The following is a 22790-nucleotide window of genomic DNA, read 5'->3' on the forward strand; positions in this document are numbered from 1 at the left end:
GGGGAGCAACGCAGCAGGGGGGGGCTGTGCGGTGGGAGGGAGGGAGAAGGAGGATCTAAAGGCCTGATACCATGTAGAAGGTAGAGAATCACCACACTCACTAATATGGGTGGGGAGCCTTTCATATATATAGCCAATAGGCATACATGGAAGTCACATACATGAGAAGCTATTTCCTGTACAAGGAAACTATCCTAGGCTATACATGGCAGCTAGCCTATCTAGGGAAAAACCAATCAATCGCTAATTGATCTAGATATATACATATCCTAATACCCTTGTGACCTCATCCATCACTAAAGCAAACAAATAAGGGCTCAAAGCTGACCCTTAATGTAGTCATATCCTAATCAGGAAGTCATCCGTGTCTCCATCACTTGTTCGAACTCTAGTCACAACATTGTTGTACATGTTCTTAATGAGCCCGACGTATTTCGTTGGGACTTTATGTTTGTCCAAAGCCCACCACATAACATTCCTTGGTATTTTATCATAAGCCTTCTCCAAGTCAATAAAAACCATGTGTAGGTCCTTCTACCTATACCACTCCATAACTTGTCTTATTAAGAAAATGGCTTCCATGGTTGACCTTCCGGGCATGAAACCAAATTGGTTCATAGAGACCCGCGTTATTGCTCTCAAACGATGCTCGATAACTCTCTCCCATAGCTTCATAGTATGGCTCATCAACTTAATTCCCCGGTAATTAGTACAACTTTGAATATAGCCTTTATTCTTGTAGATCGGTACCAATATACTTCTCCACTCATCAGGCATCTTGTTCGATCGAAAAATATGGTTGAACAGCTTGGTTAGCCATACTATAGCTATGTCCCCGAGGCATCTCCACACCTCGATTGGGATACCATCCGGTCCCATCGCCTTACCTCCTTTCATCCTTTTCAACACCTCTCTGACCTCAGATTCTTGGATTCTCCGCACAAAGCGCCTATTGGTGTTATCAAAAGAGTCATCCAACTGAAAGGTTGTGTCCATATTCTCACCATTGAACAATTTGTTAAAATACTCTTGCCATCGATGTCGGATCTCATCCTTCTTCGCCAAGAGATGCTCCCTTTCATCCTTAATGCACTTAACTTGGTTGAAGTCCCTTGTCTTTCTCTCACGAACCCTAGCCATCCTATAAATGTCATTCTCTCCTTCCTTCGTACTCAAATGTTGGTAAAGATCCTCGTACACTCTACCCTTTGCCACACTTACAGCTCGCTTTGCAGTCTTCTTTGTCACCTTGTACTTCTCTATGTTGTCCACACTCCTGTCATGGTACAAGCGTCTATAGCATATTTTCTTCTCTTTAATAGCCCTTTGGACTTCCTCGTTGCACCACCAAGTATCTTTAGCCTCGCCTCTACTTCCTTTAGTTACTCCACACACCTCTGAGGCCACCTTCCGAATGTTGGTTGCCATCTTCTCCCACATGTTATTTATGTCATCTTCTTTCTTCCAAGAGCCCTCTTTGATAACCCTTTCCCTGAATACCTCTGACGTCTCCCCTTTCAGTTTCCACCACTTTGTTCTTTCAATCTTAGCTTGTTTATCCCTACGGGCACGCACCTGAAAACGAAAATCTGCCACCAAAAGCTTATGTTGAGAAACAACACACTCCCCTGGTATCACCTTGCAATCCAAGCATGCTCGTTTGTCCTTTCTTCTTGCGAGGACAAAGTCAATCTGGCTACAGTGTTGTCCGCTACTGAAGGTCACTAGATGAGATTCTCTCTTTCTAAAGAAAGTGTTGGCTATCATCAAGTCAAAAGCTACCGCGAAGTCAAGAACTTCCTCCCTCTCCTGATTCCTACTACCATACCCAAAACCTCCATGAACTGCCTCGAAACCTGCACTTGTAGTACCTACATGCCCATTAAGATCTCCTCCTATAAAAAACTTCTCACTACTAGGTATGGCTCTAACCAGGCCATCTAAGTCTTCCCAGAACTGTCTCTTAGCACTCTCGTCGAGGCCTACTTGGGGGGCATACGCACTAATTATGTTCAAGACCATATCACCAACAAGCTTGACTAAGATAATCCTATCTCCTTGCCTTCTCACTCCCACCACACCATTCTTAAGGCTCTTATCAATCAAAACTCCTACTCCATTTCTATTCGCGACTGTCCCTGTGTATCAAAGCTTGAAACCTGTATTGTCCACCTCCTTCGCCTTCTGACCCTTCCATTTAGTCTCTTGAACGCATAATATATTTACACGCCTCCTAGTCGCGGTATCAACTAATTATCTTAACTTACTTGTAAGTGACCCTATATTCCAACTACCTAAACGGATCCTAGTTGGTTCGACTAGCTTCCTTACCCTCCGCACCCGTAGACTCAGATGCGAAGACCCTTGCTCATTTTTCACTACACCCGGGCGCCGATGTAGCGCGCCACTAAGGAAGCGACGATCCGATCCTTGCTCACTTGACACCAGGCCCATATCACGACACGGCGCGTCACGGGGGTGACGACCCAGCCCTTGCCCATTTAACACCATACCCGGGTTCCGATATGGCGCGTCGCTAAGAGGGTTACGCCCCAACGATTTTCTTTCGGATTTCATCTCCATTAAAGTGGCTACATTTTTACATTGGCTCGTCACGCCTAACACAACCCTCCTCTTTTACCAGGGCTTAGGACTTGCTATGCTGGGACACCAAAGGCGTCCCACCATAGGCGGAGTTATTACAGCAGACAATGTCAAAGAAAAACACAACCATCTGGGCTCCCTCTGTAGTCTGTACAACCAAAGAAGGAAAGATCTAATGGTAAAGGAAGCATATAAGGGAGAACAAGATCTTGCCACACTAGGCAACAAACTGAAGATCAAGTTTTTGATAGAACAGGCACCTTCTGACCAAGAACATGCTTGAAGAACAATTCAACATTAGGATATTTGTCCTCTGAGTTGGCCGTTTTCTGGTAGCAAATAATGTCCCCATTTTCAATCTGAAAAGGAGGGGGGGGGGGGGGGGGGGGGGGGGGGGGGGGGGGGGGGGGGGGGGGCTATAAGGACAGAAACTAAGTTTTCAGGAGCAAATAGAAATGAGATGACAAGTACTATAAACAAACCTGATTATATGTAAAGGTACCATTAATGTCAATCCTCTCACATATCAACGTCGGTTCGAATTTTATTTCCTGCATGTTAAAGTGAGAAATCATTAAATATGATCGAGAATTACAACAAGACCATGTCAATTAGGATTAAGTTTATCTACTTTACAAAGGTATAAAACCAAACCTCATACAATTCAATTTCTTCGTATGCATGAAAACCAGCTAGAGTTCTTAGCTTTGGAAGAATACATGAAGGCTTTGACGAAGCTTTGACAAAGAGTGTGCCGACATATCTATTTTTCACATTCAAAACAATCAAATTGAATGAAAGTTCTTAAGATTACCAAAGTAGGAAAAAAGAGAGGGGGCAGTCAATAAACCGCACTGACCGTAGCTGTCTTTGACCTGGGTCATACAGCTTTAGGAACACCAATATGTCATCTTTGCTAATCATATTGCGCACACGAAGAGGATGAAGCACCTAAAGTGAGTGCATATTAAGGAAAATTCGGTAAGCAGTAACTCATTGGATGGAGTGGGAAGCATTCTTTTAAAGAATCTTGATGTAACACCCCGGGGGTCCAAAATTCACCAAAATACAGCCATCCTGCAGGACAGAAGAGCTAACCCAGAGTTACTATGTTTGAACCCTGTAGCATTTTTCTGCTAGTGCTGAACACTTCTTGGCCCATGTGTATAGCAGTGACCTGTAGGTATCTTGCTTCGGGGCTGGGCTTTAGCAAAACTTTTATCCTGGGATGTTACATAATGTATGAGAAAATATTTTTTGAAGTTAAAGTCTAACCTCCAAAAACAGATGCAGCTCACAAGCATTAGATTCTTCCGATGACTCCATTCCTACCTACAAAAGTGAATTTTCATAATCAATCTTTCGTGAACGAAACAGATTATATAAATAGGTAACAACAAAAGGAAGCAAACAAAAAGGGCATGCATTGCCAACAAAATAAACCATATAAGGAACATATTAAACAAAGCTGGCATCTGACTACCAAGTTAACAAAACAGAAATTTCCATTCAAGAGTTGCTATGACCCAGTGCCAGGGAAAGAGTGGATGCACATGGGATGCAGCAGCAGGTGGCCACAAGGATTAATAAGACTAATTAGTTAGATTATCTATTGTTGTGATATTGCAATTTGCAACAGAACATAAACCCAAGGCTGTAGCTTCCCTGGTGGTAAGAGGTAAATTTGAATTCCACCTCAGTTGAATTAGAGACAGGCCTGAGGAGACAGGATGAGAGTTAAGCTTGAGTGCTGCTCTATGTATCTAGTTAAACTCTTAGCTATTTACTGTTTTCTGTCAAACTGTTTTCAGCTGCTGCAAGCCTAGTACTTAGAATATGCTCAGCATCCACTTTAATGGTTAGAATATGTTGTAGCAGGTAAGGTGTTTTTTCCTTGTAAACCAAGTTTGCTTTTCCCTATTTAATGGAATAAGCGGCCTATGGCCAAGCTGCCCTCTGGCAGTTCTAAATCAGAGTTCCACTTTGTGTTACCTGGCCAACAAATGGTATCTAGACTCTAGAGCATAGGTTATCTTGAGAGTTGAGAGCCACCATGTCCAAATCTAACCACTCCAGTTTCTCTGGAGGATCTGCCGGCGCCAGAGCCCGCGCCACCGCAGCCACCGGCACGGTTGTGCCAGATGCCGCTGCGGAGGCCACAGCAGCGCGTGTGGCTGAGACGGCCAGGCAGGCGGCAGCCGCAGCCCAGGTTGCAGTGGCTGCTGCCGGGGCCCTTCGCGCGGAGATGGAGCAGCTGCCACCGCGTCGCGAGTCGCCATCACCTAAGCGACGTCGCGAGCGCCGTGGCCGATCATCGGTCGTGCATACTGTCTACAAGGATTCGGGAGCGGGGACGCCGTGACCGATGCTCACCAAGGCGAACTACCACGAGTGATCTCTGCTGATGAAGGTCAAGATGCAGGCCCGGTAGCTCTGGGATGCCGTCGAGGACGGCGTCGTCAATTTCCACAACAACCGGCGGGCACTCGAGGCTATCCTCACCGCCATTCCTCCAGAGCTGGGAGCTACCCTTGCCGACAAGGCCTCCGCCAAGCATGCGTGGGACTCCATCGCTGCAGCACGCATCGGCGTTGATTGTGTCCGCCGGGCGACGTTGTAGCGGCTCCGCCAAGACTGGGATCACCTGACTTTCCACCCTGGTGAGGAAGTCGATGACTTTGCCCTTCGTCTTTCGGATGTAGCAGATGACCCGCCGCAGCGATGACGACCTCACGGAGGCGCGGGCGGTGGAGAAGCTCCTGCGCGTTGTCCCGAAGAAGTACTCCCAGATCGCGCTGGCGATGGAGACGCTCCTCGACTTTGAGGATCTCACCATCGAGGAGGTGACAGGGAGGCTGAAGGCGGTGGATGATCGCGAGGAGGCACCTCCTACCGAGCCGGTCACCATCGGCGGCAAGCTGCTGTACACCAAGGAGCAGTGGCTCGCTCGGCAGAAGGAGAATGGGGAAGGCACCAACACGTCCAAGGAGCGTCACTGGCGTCCGCACGGCGGCAAGAAGGGCAAGCCCAAGGGCGATCGCGCTGGTGACCGTGACGGTGGCGGTTAAGGAGTCAAGGCAGGTGTTGCCGGCGGCGAACACAAGGCAGCCCGCGACGACATCTGCCTCAACTGCGGCGGAACGGGCCACTGGGCCAAGGAGTGCCGCCAGCCTCGACGCGAGCACGGTGGTGCAACGCACATGGCGCAAGCAGAGGAGTTGTTCCTACCTCACAGCTTCCTAGAGCTAGAGACAGGGGAGAGCAGAGGAAAGGCACAAACTTCAACCTTCTGCACCGTGCCCGCAGCCGCCAACCTCCACATCGACGAATCGCGAGCCCGAGCCTTCCTCGGTACCGGCACCGGCGAGAAGCTCGACGGCTGGTACCTTGATAGCAGCGCCACCCACCACATGACCGGCTGCCATGAGCTCTTCTTCGACATCGACTTCAGCGTCCGTGGCTCGGTCACGTTCAGCGATTCCTCAAGGGTGGAGATACAAGGCGTCAGCTCGATCGTGTTCGCAGGCAAGACTTGCGAGCACCGGTTGCTGCATGGTGTCTACTTCATCCCGGCGCTGCGCAACTCGATCATGAGTCTCGAGCAGTTGGACGAGGGCGGATCAGAGGTGGAGATCGACAAGGGCATCCTTTAGATTTGGGATCGGCGTGGTCGGCTTCTCGTCAAGGTCCGCCACAGTCCGAACCGCCTCTATGTCCTCCATCTTGAGGTGGCTCGGCCACTCTGCCTCGCCGCGCGCGGAGACTGAAGCGTGGCGCTGGCACGAACAGTTCTGCCATCTCCACTTCGAGGTGCTGCACAAGCTGGGCAAGGGGGCTATGGCACGCGGGATGCCGGTGATCAACCACGTCGAGTAGCTCTGCGACACCTGCATCGCCACAAAGCAGAGGAGGTGCCCCTTCCCACGTCAAGCCCTGTACCGCACGTAGGAGCAACTCGAGCTTGTTCACGGCGACCTACGCGCCCGTGACGCCGGTGACTCCAGGCAGACGACGCTACTTGTACTGGTGGACGACGCGTCCCGCTTCATGTGGGCGGTCCTTTTGCCGACCAAGGGAGCTGCTGAGCACGCCATCAAGCAAGTACAGGCAGCTACGGAGAAGGAGAGCGGTTGTAAGCTCTGGGTGCTGCGCACCGACAACGGCGGGGAATTCACCGCCGCAGAGTTCGGCGCCTACTACGCCGATGAAGGCATTCAGTGCCACTTCTCCGCCCCCTGCTCGCCTTTAGCAGAACGTGGTGGTCGAGCGCCGGAACTAGACCGTGGTTGCAATGGCACGGCCGCTGCTGAAGCATAGAGGCATGCCGGCCGTGTATTGGGGGGAGGCAGTGATGACGGAAGTTCATCTACTTAATCGCTCATCGACCAAGAGCTTGCAAGGCAAGACCCCCTATTAGGCCCTACGTCAAGGAGCTGAACCAGCTAGGGAAGCTTGATGACCGCAGCAAGCTCGGCGTCTTCATCGGGTACGTAGAGGGGGCGCAGGCGTACCGCATCCTCGACCCGGTGACCTAGCGCATGCATGTGGCGCGCGACGTCATCTTCGACGAAGGGCGCGGCTGGGATTAGACAAAGGTGGACCTCGGAGGCTCAGCATCGGCGGCGTTTGACTTCGTCATCGAGTATGTGTGGCCTGGAGGAGCAAGGGGAGCACAGAGTGCGCGTCCCAACGGAGTCTGGATCGTCCTCTTCGGCGTCGTCTTCATCACCAGCTCTGCCGCGCTCGCCGTCACCAAATCCGGGGGAGCCCGTAGGTTCATCGGCACTAGCAGCTACTCCACCAGCGCCATAGCCAGCCACTCCACCTGCGTCCCCGGCTGCTGCTTTCCCTGCTACGCTAGCTGCAACACCAGGACACGGCGGCAACCTCCGATCGAGTTCGCCACGCCGCTAAAGGATGACAAGGACCGTTCGGACGCCTACCACAACGACGAACCTCTCCTCTACCGCTACCACACGATCAGCCTCCACCAGCTCCAGCGCAGCGTGACTTCGATGTTCAGCTGCACCTGATGTTGCCATCGAGCCTGCTACCTACGCCGAAGCTGAAGGCGATCCGGTGTGCGCGTTGCAATGGAGCAAGAGCTCAAGTCCGTCGAGCAAAGCCGCACTTGGGAGCTAGTCAATCTATCCGACAGCCACTGCCCCATCACCCTGAAATGGGTGTTCAAGCTGAAGAAGGATGAGGCTGGGGCAGTGATCAAACACAAGGCACAACTAGTGGCGCACGGCTTCATCCAGCAAGAGGGGATCGACTACGACGACGCGTTTGCTCCGGTGGCGCGCATGGAGTCGGTCCGTGTCCTCCTCATGTTGGTGGCCAGGAGGGATGGCGCATCCACCACATGGACGTCAAGTCCGCCTTCCTCAACGGCGACCTCAAGGAGGAGGTGTACGTACGTCAACCACCAGGCTACGCCGTCGCCGGAGAAGAAGGCAAGGTGTACCGCTTGCGCAAGGCACTATACGGCCTGCGTCAGGTGCCGCGCGCTTGGAACACGAAGCTGGACGCCACGCTCAAGGACATGGGCTTCCGGCAGAGCGCGCACGAGGCGGCGGTGTACCGGCGGGCAGCGGGCGCTCTGTCCAACTCGTCAGCGTCTACGTCGATGACCTGATCATCACCGTCGCTAAAGAGGAGGTGGAGGCCTTCAAGGTACAAATGAAGGTGTTCGACATGAGTGACCTGGGCCTCCTCTGCTTCTACCTCATCGTCGAAGTGCGCCAAGATGCCAGCAACATCACCATCCGCTAGACGCACTACACAGGAAACTGGACATGATGATGGGAGATTAGGCTGCCATGGGACCTCCATGGTGGAAAAACCACCATATAAAACTGACTTAGTGGAGAATTTGCACACGTGACGCGTAGGGCCTCACATATCTTGTTTTATGGTTCAGGTTACTAGAGGAACTATCAAGCACATCAATCTTTTCCAAATATAGTTCCATACATGTGGGCACCCAATCCAACACATGTTCAGATCTCCATGATATTTTCTACCACTATGAAAGAACCTCTTCATTGTCTTGGACATAGTTGCAGGCCTCTTTGTCTACAGTAAAAATCAGGAACTATTAACAAAAACTAGATGGACATTCACCAGAAATTTTTTATAACATGCCAATCTTTTCTATACCAAATTTTGAATCCGTCGTGTAACAAACTCTAACCAGGTTGATCAATACGATATGAACAAAATGTGGGTCCCTTAACCAGGCGAGCAGGAGCACCATGTACTAGTAGTTATGACAAAGCTTTTAAACTTCTTTTACAAAAGCCTTAAACCTAACTTTTGACCAGTTGCAGAATATACCAGGACCCACAAGTAAGTATGGTTACTGGCGAGAATAACCAATACACTGTAAGTAGAAATTCCCTTGGGTCTATTACTTTGTGACAATGCAGGCTCAACAAATCATTTGAATGAGGTGCTGGAGCAATGGAAGGAAGTCTTATTCTGACTCAAAAATATTATTATATTATATTTATTAAAAGAACGACATAATTTATGCTAGAGAAAACAGACTTCAACCAGCAACATACAGATAGTTCCTCTTCATTGGGAGCTAAAGGCGTGCAAGGGCGGAATGTCCCATTTTGTCGTTGAACAAAAAACCAGAGGCGTTGAGATTGAACTGGGATGCCAAATGCTTCAGCTAGTTGTTCCTGAGGAGCAAATCAAGCACTCAGTACTGTGGTTTTTTTTGAAAGGAAATACTCTATCTATGAGCCACAAATAATGACAGAATCTAAGAATCATAAACATAATCAGACAGATTTATCATTTTACAGCATATACAAGATAAACTGGAACACAAAATTAGGAGTGCATTTTTTAATCTTTGCTTGGGTCAAGTATTCATATGATGGAAAACAAACAATAATTTTCACAAATTTTAGTTAAAAAAAAATATAACTTCTGCAGACCAAAATATGGACCTAAGGTGACATATAGAGATCACATAATAGATCCACAATAAGGAGCATTATAAAGCGTAACAAAGAATTCCACTAAAGTATACCCAGCAAGCTCATGAGCATCAATCTCCTTTTGTGCACAACAGCACAAGAAGTAAAAAATGGAACCATGAGCAATATGAAAAGATTTTAAAATTTCCATGATGTAATGTTGTGCGCGGTAGGATAAGTTAGTAAAGATGTAGATGACAACAGAAAGGTGTAACAAGCCCATTGCAATCTGGAAAGAATTGTATAAATTTCCACATAAGAAATATAAGATAATGAATTGAATTAAATTGCAAGAGATGTTTTGTGGCACAAGCATAGGCTTAAAACATACAGCTTTTTTTAAGCATACAGTTTCTTTTCTCGAACTTGAAACATACATTTTAGCATACAGTTTCTTTTCTCATTAGAGTATTTAAAAGGGCAGACCCAGTGCCGGAGGCTCCCACATGAGTGGGGTCTGGGGAAGGGAAAAACCGAGGCAAGCCTCCCCCCGCAAAATCTGCGGAGAGGCTGCTTCGAACCAACATGGTTAAATATGTTGTCCATATACCAGTACAACATTTTAGGTGAAAAACCTAACTAAATTTCAATTACAGAATCCCATCCTGTAGTCCAGGCAGTCTAATGAAATGAAGCTATGCATTAACATTAAATTATTTTCGGCTTGCAGAATTTATTTTTTTCTGCTGTGCTTGCAACAAACAAGGACCATAGGTAGGCAGATAGGTCAACACTTCAAGTACTTATCTAGGCGAATTATGTACAATCAGATGATCACTATTGACAGTGATATCAGAAAAGCTATGTTGGTCTGATATAGGTTTAACTACCGCAAACATCAGCTTAACTTGTTAACTAGAGAAAAAATGAACATTAAAATTAGAACTAAAGAAACACTTCGATGTGAACTATAAATCAAGTATGCCACAAGATTCTCCTTGAGGAAAAAAATAAATAATTTGACCAATAGCAGCTAGCATTATAGAAGGACTACCCATATTTGCAAGCATGTAGCTCCAACCACACAAGGTGATAAGCATATGAATCAATTCACTAGTTTAGCATGCAAATAGAAAATAGTAAATACGAGTTAATACAATTGTCAGATATAAAACAACCAGTTGGTATTTTAATTCGTCCACATCTACAGGCAACAACAGCAACTTTGAAATATGAGGAACTTCTTTGGACTATAATATCACAATTTGCATAAAGCCGCAGAACCCAAACCATGTAAAGGGCCAAACAAACATGAATAATAGGTTGAAAAAAATATCAGCAGCATTGAGAGATGATTGGATGTGTGCCTTTAGGTAAATCTTGTTGCAGGCCACTCTTTTTATTTTGGAAGTGGGTTTATGTACATTTAGACCATGCTTAGTAAAGCTTGGTTTGTTGAATCACATTATTAAAACAATGAGATCACTCATGGCATGTCACAACAGTAAAACAATACTACATTGGATGCCGGCAGCCTGGCACACCACATCATCTAGCACTAGCACAACACATGGCATATTGGCATGTGATGTATCATGCCTATGTTGGCCCCTGAGGAGTCTGGGCACAGCCTGCCATATCCGTAATGTTTTAGCATCTCAAATTTTTAACAAATCTGCAGCAAGATATGGATCCATATTGAATACAGAATGAAATCTTACAGACTCAGTTGACAAAACTAGATGAGCAAACCAAAATTTAGGCTTCACTGAAAACACGCGCTGACCTTATAGTTCATTTAGACAAAAAAAGGAATAGTATAACTTGTCAACTTACAGCTGTTGCAGAACAGCAGAAATAATGTCCTCCCAAGTCACAAGATTAAGGCACTAAGAAGAGCAGCACTTATGAGTAAATTAGCAACTACTACATCACTATTTTGGTTTTTCAGGTTGCATAGCCAGATTGGCATATGGTCCCATGCTGTAAATTCCATTTTCTCCAGAGAGGAGTGTGATGCCCTTCTACAGAATTGATGGCCTATTCTTGGTTACTAATTTAGCAGTCAAACTACTTATGCAAAGTTACCTAATAGAGGACTAATCTAGGAATTGACCGGTGTCGATATGGCAGACTGTGCCTTCTATGGTTACTGATCATGAAACTTTTGAGTTGTTGTTGTTAGGACTTAGGATCACTATTTTCTACATACTATGGTTTTTTCCTTGGCACTATATTAATGATGATATTGGTCTGACAAACGAGTAGCATTGCATGATGAATATAAAGTACAAACAACCAAAGATTCGCAGCATGCCTAGTTCAGCTTAAATTTCATCTCCTAAACCAAAATATGTTTTAAGCTAAGACCTAACCGCTGTGACAGCACTTCTTTTGCATCTTAATCAGCAATTACCTGCCTCAATGTTTTATACTGCTTATAACTGGGGATTCGTTCCTACAATCCAGAATCTGCGCAGAGCAGTGCATGTTTTTCCAACTTAATAAAACGTAATAAAACGTAGTGTAATCTTATTAATTTTCTTTGTAACTTTCTTTGTTTCCTGATCCCTGTATTTGATACCTGTAACACTTAGTTTAATCAATAAAAGCACAGTAGGGGGCTTTACCCCTCCTGTTTTCCCTAAAAAAAAAACTTAATAAAACGTAGGTAAGCAAGCAGAGGGCTTCCTGAAGAAGAAACTCCTAAAATAGAAAATCTAAAAGCCTAGCTAGTAGCAACCAAAATTGGAGGCTAAGTTCTCAGTCTCCGTCACCAGCACAACTGTACAAGTATACAGGACGATACCTTGAAACGGCAGAGGGGCGTGTCTACCCCGACCAGGAAAGCCGGGACCCTGCTGAAATCGACGAGATCAAAGTAGTGGCCATCATGCCCAGTCTGCGAGCGCAAATCTTCTTCTCTCACCACCTGAGCAAGCCAAAAGTTGAATTGAGCGAAACCCGCGTTACGCGATGCTTTTTATGTCTCAAATAACCCGACATCCCAATCGATTTGCCTCAGTTCTTGTGCCGAACCAAGGCAGGAGCGAAGAAAACAGTAAGTCCATGGGAGATAAGAAAGAGGCGGGGATCGGCAAACCTTGACTGTGCAAAGGCGCGGCATGGTGGCGGCGAGGAGGGGACGACGACGATGGCCGCCGACGCCTGCTCGGTGTGGAATTCGCGTCTACCACCCGCGGAAGTCGTGCGTAACTGCAACATAGGACAAGGACCTTTTGGCATTAGGAAATGGCCAAATGGGGTTTGGGGTTTCAAAATCCTAGGACTTTTTTTTTAGAAAAAAAATCCTAGGACTTAGTATTAAGCCAATCTTAACAGAAAGTTCTGTTTGCTTCTTTTCAAGATTGCCACGTCAACAAAAAGGTTTAAGTTGATGAATAGAACCTTACAAGTTACAATATATATATGTTATCTATATCCATATATCTTTATAATCCTAAACCCCACTAGAGTTCTATATAATCTTTATGATTCTAAACTTCGCTAGAGTTCTATCTTGATACACAAGTTGCCCACCTCAACAGTTCACTATCAAATGCAGTTATTATCCACTAGCATCTGCAACTACGAGTGAGACACTATCCAATATATATTTAGGTGTCCACCTTAGCTTGTCATGACATCCCTTAACATTAATTTATAATAGTTTATCTGTTCATATAAGGAATTATATATAGCATAATTTTATTTCATATCATTCAATTTTAACAGCAACATGTAGGTTATACTTCTAGTTTTATATTATTTCACAAGAATACATGGAATTGGACATAATCGAATAAGAATGAAATCCTCTAGGCCTTAATGTAAGGTTCCATTAAGGGTCTATTTGGAGGTGCTCCGTGTCGCTTCGGCTTCGCAACTGTAGAGCCGCCAGAGCTCCAACCAGTTTCTTCATTTTCTTCGGTGTTTTGGCTCATAAACAGTGAGCTATGTGGCAGAATAGTGCGGAGTAACCAAGCATAAGGAACTAGAGGGCCTGGAAGCTGTGTGGGGCAGAGTCTTAACCGTGTATAGTTGTGTCTTTAAGGCTGGTTTGAAACGCAGAAATTTCATATTGATTTAATTTCACACTAAAAATATATGAACATGATTTTTTTGTCATGTTCCAAACAAATCTTTAGCCTTCATCAGCACAAGCTGCTTCAGACAATAAGGCCGCCGAGGACTGCGCCTGCGCCTTCCGGCCCGGTCTAGCGCGCTGCAGCAAGGTACTCCCCTAATAAAATTAGTAAAATTATTAAAGTATAGTTAGTATAGTTAGTTAGTTTAGTTAGTATATGTAATATAGTAAGTTAGTATAGGTAGTAAAGTCAGGTAGTTTAGTTAGTACAGTTATTGAGTCTAGTTATACATTAGATTTAGTCTAATTAGTTGTTGTAGTTAGCCTTGTATAGATGTTAATATTAGATTAGTTAGTATAGTTATAGTTAGAATATGTATTAATATTACTATGGACATTACGTACAACGATTTCGACGACTTAAAGTTTCTTGAAATGCTTTTGCAGATGGATTGTTGTGTTAGAGTTTTGTATGGAGGAAGTGTTATAAGAGAAGATGGTATGTTTGAGGATATGGAAGAAGAATTGGAATGGTTTTATGAACCTCCTAGCTTCAACGACCTTTGTGTCCGTTTGAATGCAAAGTTTGACGATGATTTCACACTGAAGGGGAGGTTTGATACTGAAAAGACTAGGGCACACTATGTCCTCATGCTCTTGCACGACCCTACTCACTGGTCCCACTACACTAGGGTTCTCTAAGGTTCCAATGTGTCCATGACTGAGGTGGTGGTGGAGAATGGGTACATGATGCAGGGTGTTCAGGACGGCCCGTCCATTGACGGTGTTGGAGGCAATGAGCAAGAATTAGGGGTCGAAGGAGAAGCAATTCAGGGGAACATGGATTTAGATGGTTAGTTGACACAGGAGCAGTTTCATTCAACTGCAGTAGGTTGTATAAGCAATAACTTCGATGTGAATGATTTCAAATGGGAAGAGGAGGAGCAGGAGCAGGAGGACAGGATCGGTGATGTAGTTAGCAGTGATTCAGATGATTCTAATGATGACCAAGGAGGTACAGATGCTATACCAACACCGGCTGATGCCATGCTAGTACCGGTTCATATTATGCTATTATCAGTACCAACTAAGGTTTTGCATGGTGTCCAGGCTCAGGGTAGACTAGTCACAGATTTGGCTGCAGATGATACCCCCTATGATTCATGGGTCAGAATTAGCGAAGCGCAGCAGTATGTTCTACCACCACCTTACACAGCGACTGAGCTTGAGCAACTAAGGTCCAAGAACGTACCTTTTATGGGCGTTCCGAACTATAGGGATATCAGCATGACGGATATGACAGTTTGTGACAACGGTCTTCAGATGTGTAGGAATTCATTGTATAACCATGAGAAAGAAACCCTTAGGAAGAGAATGATATTCAATACAATGTCAGAGATAAAACTCTTCCTTCAGAACTATGCTATGTACCACCATAGGTCGTACACCGTCACTCATTCGGACTAGGAGTTGAGGTACCACGTGATATGCAAAAATGGTTGTATGTGGAGGTTAAATGTACGAAAGAGGCAGAGTGATGACAAGTGGAGGATAATTAAAGTTGTCTGAAAGGTCCTTGTTTGGTTTTGGTAATTGAATGACAACTTAGGTGGACTAATTATGTTTATGTGAGATACACAGGTGATTAGTCCACAGGTACATGTGTGTGAGCAACATATGCCATGAAGGTGAAAATGGCTTGGAGATGTTGCAAAGCTCACACATGTGATGATGAAGGAGCTTATTGCACATGAGACATGACATTGAGTCATGTGATCAAGGTGGAGAAGATCAAGACAAGACTTAGCTTGATGGACCGGTTGCAAGCGTGAAGGGCAAGTCGAAGGCTTTGGAGTGATGGACCGCGTGGCGGTGAAGCTTGAGCAAGACTTGGCGCCGATGGACGATGGCAACGGTGAAGAGCAAGTAGAGTCAAGATCGATGAACCAATATGATCATGTGATGATATGAAGTGGATCATATCATTGTTGATCGTGTTGGTGCATGTGTTGCATCGACATTGAAGGAGATGGAATGGAATGCGCAATGCAAAGGTATAACCTAGGGCATTTCATTTCACCGGTCATAGGTGTGTAGAGAAGTTTATGACCGGGTTTAGGATAGATGGCCGTACTATCAAGAGGGGCAAACTTGTTTGCATATCGGTCATCTAGTGCCACTCGAGTGATCTTACTTTGTATTATCGCTAGGATCGAGTGGTGTGGCAAGTTGAGCGGCTAACATCCTTTGGGAAATGATTGTGAAAATGCTAACACACATACATATGGTGGTGTACACTTGGTGGTGTTGGCACATTTACAAAGGAGGTGGTGTACACTTGATGGTGTTGGCACATTTACAAAGGAGGTGGTGTTGGAATGTCTATTTTCTATTGCGCCGGATGCAAATTCTTGGTGGTTAGCACATTGGTGCAAGGGTGAAGAAGTTAGAAGTGAAAACGAGTTGGTCGCGAAGATGTCGGCGTCGGTCAACTGACCGAACGCTGGATCTGAATGCACCGGACGCTGGAAGGCTGCGTCCGGTCAGGCTGACGTACGGTGACGCAGTAGCTGGAGTGTGACCGAACGCTGGCTGCGTCCGATCGTGTTTGACTGGACGTGTCCGGTCATGCTCGGGAGCTTACTGGAAATGACCGGACGCTGGGGGTTCAGCGTCCGGTCAGTTGAAGCTGCTGTGTCCGGTCAAGTCAAATGACCGTTGGAACCGGGACACGTGGTCGTCTGCGAGCGATCGGACGCTGAGGTCCAGCGTCTGGTCAACATGACCGGAGCGTCCGGTTGGCCCGACCGTTGCCCAGTGAAGGGGTAACGACTAGTTTAGCCCTTGGGGCTATAAATAGAAGTGGCCTTCGGCCATGGCTGGTGCTGAGCACCTCAAGGGACTTAGTGTCCATGCTTGTGAGTGCTTGGAAGCCCTCCATCACACATATACTTAATAGTGATCATTCGATTGTGTGAGTAAGTGATTCTAGTGCGATTGTATTGTGAGGTTGCATCGAGTGGCACTAGGTGATCGAGTTGCAAGCCGGTGGTGCTTGTTACTCTTGGAGGTTGCCACCTCCTAGACAGCTTGGTGGTGGTCTCTGTCGAAGCATGCAAGAAGCTTGTGCGGCGCTCCGGAGAAGTGCTTGTGAGGGGCATTATGCTCGCCCCGCGGGAGCTGCGAAGAGCAACTCTAGTAAAAGCGTGTCATTGAGCTACCCTCACTCAAGGGGTTGGTTCTTACGGCGCCCGACGTGCGGGCTTAGCGGGTGATGCTAATTAGCCACCGAACCACCAAGTGAGCGGTCGACACAACGGAGACTAGCATGTTGGCAAACACGTGAACCTCGGGAGAAAAATCATCGTGTCAACCTTGTTCTTCCCGTTGGTTTGCATCCCCGTTACACAAGCTTGCGTTTATATTCATATACATTAAGCTTGTGTTGTTGCTCTTGTAATTAGATAGCTTGTGTAGCTTGCTAATTACCTTCTTGCTTGTGTAGTATAGAAGTAGCTCCCTTGTGTGGCTAATTTGGTTTTAGTAAACTTGTTAGTCACATTGCTTAGTTTGTATAGCTAAGTATTTGCGCTCTCTAATTAGGCATTGGTTGCCTTGTTATTGAGCATTGCTAGTGAGCTTAGTTAGCTTTATGCTTTTGCTTACTAGCATGTGTAGGAGCTCCCTTGTCGCTTAAAGTACTAGTGGCATAGGTTTGTGTAACCTTGCTCCTAGAATTGTTTAGGAGAGCTCTAGCTAGCCCGGCACCTTTGTTGCTTAATTGTTATCTTTGCAAGGTGCTAGTGAACATATATAGTGGGGTGTAGTCTTGGCTAGACCGTTAGTTTAAATTCCGCATTTGTATCGGTTAGCCGACATGATTAAGTTTTAGAAAAGACTATTCACCCCCCCCCTCTAGTCGCCATCTCGACCCTTCATTGTCGAACCCCACACTTGCCTAGACAATAGGGGGAAGAAAAATCATCAACAACTCACTGCATGTTACCTTACTCGTCATATATTGGGGCTCGTTGATGATAATAACGACATCTCGGTGTCTTCTTTACAACAGTCCATATATGGATTCGTTAGGTACGATGTGACGTATGGAAAGGCTTGGCGTGCTAAGCAAATTGCTCTGGCGATTCGATGGGGTACTTGGGAGAAAGCGTACAATAGGGTGCCCCACATCTTATGTGCAATGCATTACTACAACACTGGCTTGAAATGGTTTGTGGACACCGGAGGGATGTTTTTTCGGGACCCATTGAGGCATGTCCTCTATCGTGTGTTCTGGTTGTTCGCGCAAACAGAACATGCATTTTAGTTTTGTCGGCCAGTCGTACTTGTTGATGGTACTTTCCTAACAAGAAAGTATAGGGGCACCTTGATGATGGTTGTTGTTGTTGATCCTGAGGACCAGATAGTACCCATAGCTTTTACTTTGGCAGAGGGAGAGAACAATGAATCGTGGTCATAGTTCATGCGGCTTCTACGTGTGCAAGTGCTTGGCCCAACTCGCACTATATGTTTGATCTCGGACCGTCACGTAGGGCTTCTTAATGTTGTAGCTGAGCATATAGATGGGTTCCCGCCTCTATTACATAGATGGTGCATGAGACACTTTGCCGCTAATTTCTGGTGGCATCAGCGGAAGCAGGAGGTATGTGACAAGGTAAAGGCTCTATGTTGTGTACGTACAGAGCACCAGTTCAAGGAGACAAAGAGAGAACTAGACAAGATGGTAAATGCAGCAGGAAAGGCCTGGTTAGAGGCGTAGATGGAACAGAAGGCTGAGTGGGTGTTAGCATATGACGAGGGGGGTTTCAAGTATGGCATTATGACCACTAACTCCTCGAAGTCCTTCAACCGTGTATTCATCGGAGTTCGATCATTGCCTGTGTCTGGAATTGTTGAGTTCTCATTTCATAAGTGCAACGAATATTTTGTAAAGAGGTAGGAACTTGCGCGGAGGAATATAGCTGAGCAGGGACATTTTGGAAAGGTCAGAGCTAAACATTTGAAGGAGGCCGAGGAATTGGCCAAGCAGCACACCACCGAGCCATATGGACCCTGCCACCATATCTTTAGTGTACGAGGCAAGGGTGGCACAAGCTTGGGCGGCGAACGTTATGGTGGACAAAACTATCAAGTTGATCTTGAAAAGGTAGAGTGCAGTTGCAACGTCCCTCAGATCATGCATGCCCCTTGCTCTCATATGATCATGGCCTACAGGGTTCGCGGGTATAACTATGAGGATCTGCCATATATGTCACCCTTGTATCTCCATTTGAACACCGTTAGTATTTGGGAGATGAGCTTCGAGCCATACCTTGACCCGACATAGTGGCCACCTTATAATGGTTATGACTACGTGCCGCATCTGGATCTAATAAAGGTAGGGAAGGATAGGAGGAAGAAGAAGGGACTCAAGGGGGACATGGACGCTATGAGAGGGTATAGCAAAGACATGTACGGTGGAGGAGACTTCAACGAGACCCATGGCAGGAATCTTTGCTCCGTTTGCAAATAATCTGGTCACAAGGCTAGCCGACATAGAAGACGAGGGCAGCAGGTGATTTCATATTGTGTTCATACTACATAACAAGTAGTTCAAATTTTGCAATGCTACATAATGTTAATCTGAATATTGTTAATTTGAATACTCTAACCCTTTTTATCAATTTGTAACAGGATTGCCCCTCCCACACCACACTAGTTGTACCCCCTTCTTGAGGTGGAGTACGATGACCCCCTTCTTCCATCGGACGATAAGGTTTCCAAGAGGCGCTCGAGGGATCCTTGTATTCCTAGGACTTATTTCATTACGTCGAACTTATGTCAAACAAATATTGTCGTCGAAAACTTGCAGACTCATAAACCAATGAAAATGTTATGTGACAACTTGTCGTCCATTTATTTGCTTCATGTTCGTTTCAACTTGCGCATGGTCCCGGCACCACTTGTAGTTTTGTACAGCACCGACAACAACTCAATTGAAGCTAGATGTTGTCTGTCCACGTCACTACCACGCCGTTGTCTATGGCGCGACACTAACGCATTGTGTAGTAGGGCATGGCACTAACGCACCGTGGACTCTAGCGTGTCAGAACCTGGGCTATGGCACGACCGAACCAGTGGGCTACGATGCTGTATTCGAGATAATTTCACCCGATTACGTTCATTTTAGAAATTTTGAATGCATGATACAAACAGATGTGATCACTTAAGATCGATCATGGGTAATCCAAGTACATAACACATGGGTACAATACATCAGTAGTTCAAATCGAATATAAGACAACACAATGGAATTTCTACTACATAGCTACATTGATCATTAATAAAGCATGGAAATAACAGTTGGCGCAATTAAAAACCCTCAGTCAGAAACATACTGAGTAAGCAACTCGTTGTCTGAGTACCAATCCTCAACCATAACCCTGTTACTATGGCTAGGCTCACCTGCATTGCCTTGATCTGCCTTTCGCCTATAGTAAGCGGCCTCCACTTTATCTACGGCCTGAGTGAAGAACGCGTCGTTATCCTCCTCCACGTGCAAGCCCGCCTCTACTAGAATGATGAGCTTGCTCAGTCTGTCAGTGTCGTCCTCAGCCTCCTCCGCCTGCAAGCCCACCTTTACTAGAGCGATGAGCTTGCTCAGTCTGTCAGTGTCATCCTCAGCCTCCTCTACCTACAAGGCCGCCTCTGCTAGATCGATGAGCTCGCTGAGTCTGGCAGTGTCATCCTCATCCTCGTCTCCCTCATCAGACAACAAAATCGGTGATTCAACAGTGCGACCAGCTCGCTTTATGTGCTCATCTAACTTCTTTTCCTCGTACCTTGCATGAGCTACCTCTACAACATGGTCCTCGCTACATCCAATCCCTTCATATATAAAATATAATCAGTTAGCAACACGACTATATTACATTTAAAATCAGGTAACGAAAAAAAGGCTTCAAAGTACTCACTGGCATATAATGAAACAACATGCTCGTTCAAGACATGCATCTGTACTCTTGTCTCCTCCCTTGCCTCATTCCTTGCCCTCTCCTCCTCTAATATCATCCGTCTCTCCAATCCCCATTGGACAAGCCCAACGTCGATCGGGTTACAAATAACGTGCTGTCTAGCAAGCTCACGTATCTTGTCTTTGTGATGTTTAACGAAAAGGTTGACGTAGTCAGGTCCATATCCCCTCTTTCGTGCTATTACTTGCTTCCCATTCAGTTTATCTAAGAACTTAGCTTGACCATTATAACATTCCCACCTATAATTTTTAGTGCTCTGTTCAAACGATAAATTATATCATATATGTCTTAGCAAAAGAAATAAAATATGATTTCATGGTTACCACAAAAATAACCAACCTCATCATAGTCAATCATATGGCTGCAATAATGGCCTATTCCAAGCTCCAAAGGGACTAGACCGTAGTTGGATTTAACACTGTAACAGAACCGACCAATTATACGAAATTAAGTCAGAAAATCATCCGCCAGAGCAGACGATTTAGCAAACTTAAGCCCGTATAACCTGGTAGTCCGTGAAATCACGAAGGATTTCAAACCAACTTCCATTCCAGCCAAGATCGTAATAAGTTTAGCGGTCACCATCACATATTACATAAAAGGATGCATCTCAGATACATCAGAGTTTAAACATAGTTATTACAAAACTAGTTCGAATAAAAGTAGCGGAAGACATTTGTTCAAACCACACACACGCTCACACGGATTTTAAATACAGTGCCAGCGAATGATCATCTCCAACAAAAGCATCAGACGAGACGTAAGGAATGACCATGCCCATGGTCCTAAGCATCACCCATCGTAGGATAAAGGCAGTTGATATAGTAGCCGTAATACATCTGCCCATCTGCAATAAGTGGGAATAAAACCCTGAGTACGAGAAGGTACTCAGCTAGACTTACCCGACATAACCGAAAATAAGTGATACCAAGGATTATGAAGGGCTTTATAGTAGGGTAGCTGACTCATTTGCAAAAAGAAGCATTTTTAGCATTTTTAGCATTTCAAGACCCTTTTTAAAGCATTATTGTCAAGTTAATTGTTATTAACCTGTCAACTAGATTTGCACCTATACTAGAGCAACCATGTGATTAAGCAGATAATGATAACCAATGATCATTAAACAACTTCCATACCGTCATATTCACTATAACTGTCCAAGTGTTCCATAAATATTTACTACGATGAAGTAACTCAAGTCAAGTGCTCACTGTATAGGAGTGATGGCGATTCGAATTGATTCCTAACCAGCTGGTGATTTATTCCTTATACAAACCTCACTCACCTGCTAAAGTGAGATATTGATCACTAAGTCAACTATCCAGGAATCTCGAGTTTGCTAGGAACCACATGTACCTAGGGGCCGATCGACTGCACTTTGGTCTTATCATCTCACCCTCGTGTCCTACCACACCTACTCCCGCACAGTGCGTTGCGGGTAATCTACTCGGCCTGAATAATCTCCCAGCTTCGCGGTCGAAAGGTACTTTATCCGGCCAGCTAAATGTAAGGCATGCGTTCAACATGACTCGAGGCCCAACAACGGTCGATCCTTAATCGACACAGACGGAAAGCACTACAGTCCAAAACTCTGCAAGTCTTCGTCCGGTCTCAATTTCATTTAACACTTAGTTATACCATGACTTCATAGTCATCCAAGCAGATCTAGGTAACCACCTATAGCTCGCAGGTGACAGGAAATCACCCGACTTCTACCGGTCTAAGCCAGCTAAGCATTGACTCGACTGCGGATACTAGGGTAACAAGGATATAGTATAACAAAGGTAAACAAGGTATAATGCAGCAACGGTTGCAAACAACTCCTGAACGTAATGCATCAATTAAAGTAAAGCATTGAATTAATAATTGCAAACCAGGAGAAAATACTCCGGGGCTTGCCTCTCTCGAAGGAGCTCGGATGGTGATCGGGGCACTCCGGAAGTTCCTCAACGTCCTCTTCGTCGGCTTCGGGCACTTCCTGTGGCTGCACCTCGAGCTGCTCCTCGGACTCCTCGGGTATGACGACTAGGTTCTCGGTTTGCAATCCTGTATGATGCAATGTGCGTAAGTGCTTATGAAATCGGTGCATCGGATGAGATGAATACAATGGATATGTTTGAATGTAAGGTA

At 45.7% G+C, this 22790-nt stretch overlaps 1 protein-coding gene across 1 annotated transcript; it reads right to left on the reverse strand.

The window, feature by feature from the left end:
* Positions 1-2397: 2397 nt before the first annotated feature.
* On the reverse strand, positions 2398-12772 carry LOC136532581 (ubiquitin C-terminal hydrolase 13-like). Its single transcript, XM_066525173.1, has 8 exons — positions 12643-12772; positions 12349-12471; positions 9174-9296; positions 3880-3936; positions 3464-3555; positions 3259-3367; positions 3087-3155; positions 2398-2963 (listed from the first exon to the last, which is right to left on the reverse strand). The coding sequence occupies exons 1-8, from the start codon at positions 12664-12666 to the stop codon at positions 2841-2843; spliced, it is 720 nt and encodes a 239-aa protein (XP_066381270.1). The 5' UTR covers positions 12667-12772; the 3' UTR covers positions 2398-2840.
* Positions 12773-22790: the final 10018 nt, after the last annotated feature.

This window comes from Miscanthus floridulus, unplaced genomic scaffold (assembly GCF_019320115.1).
Source record: "Miscanthus floridulus cultivar M001 unplaced genomic scaffold, ASM1932011v1 fs_661_2_3, whole genome shotgun sequence".
Taxonomy (NCBI): Eukaryota; Viridiplantae; Streptophyta; class Magnoliopsida; order Poales; family Poaceae; genus Miscanthus; species Miscanthus floridulus.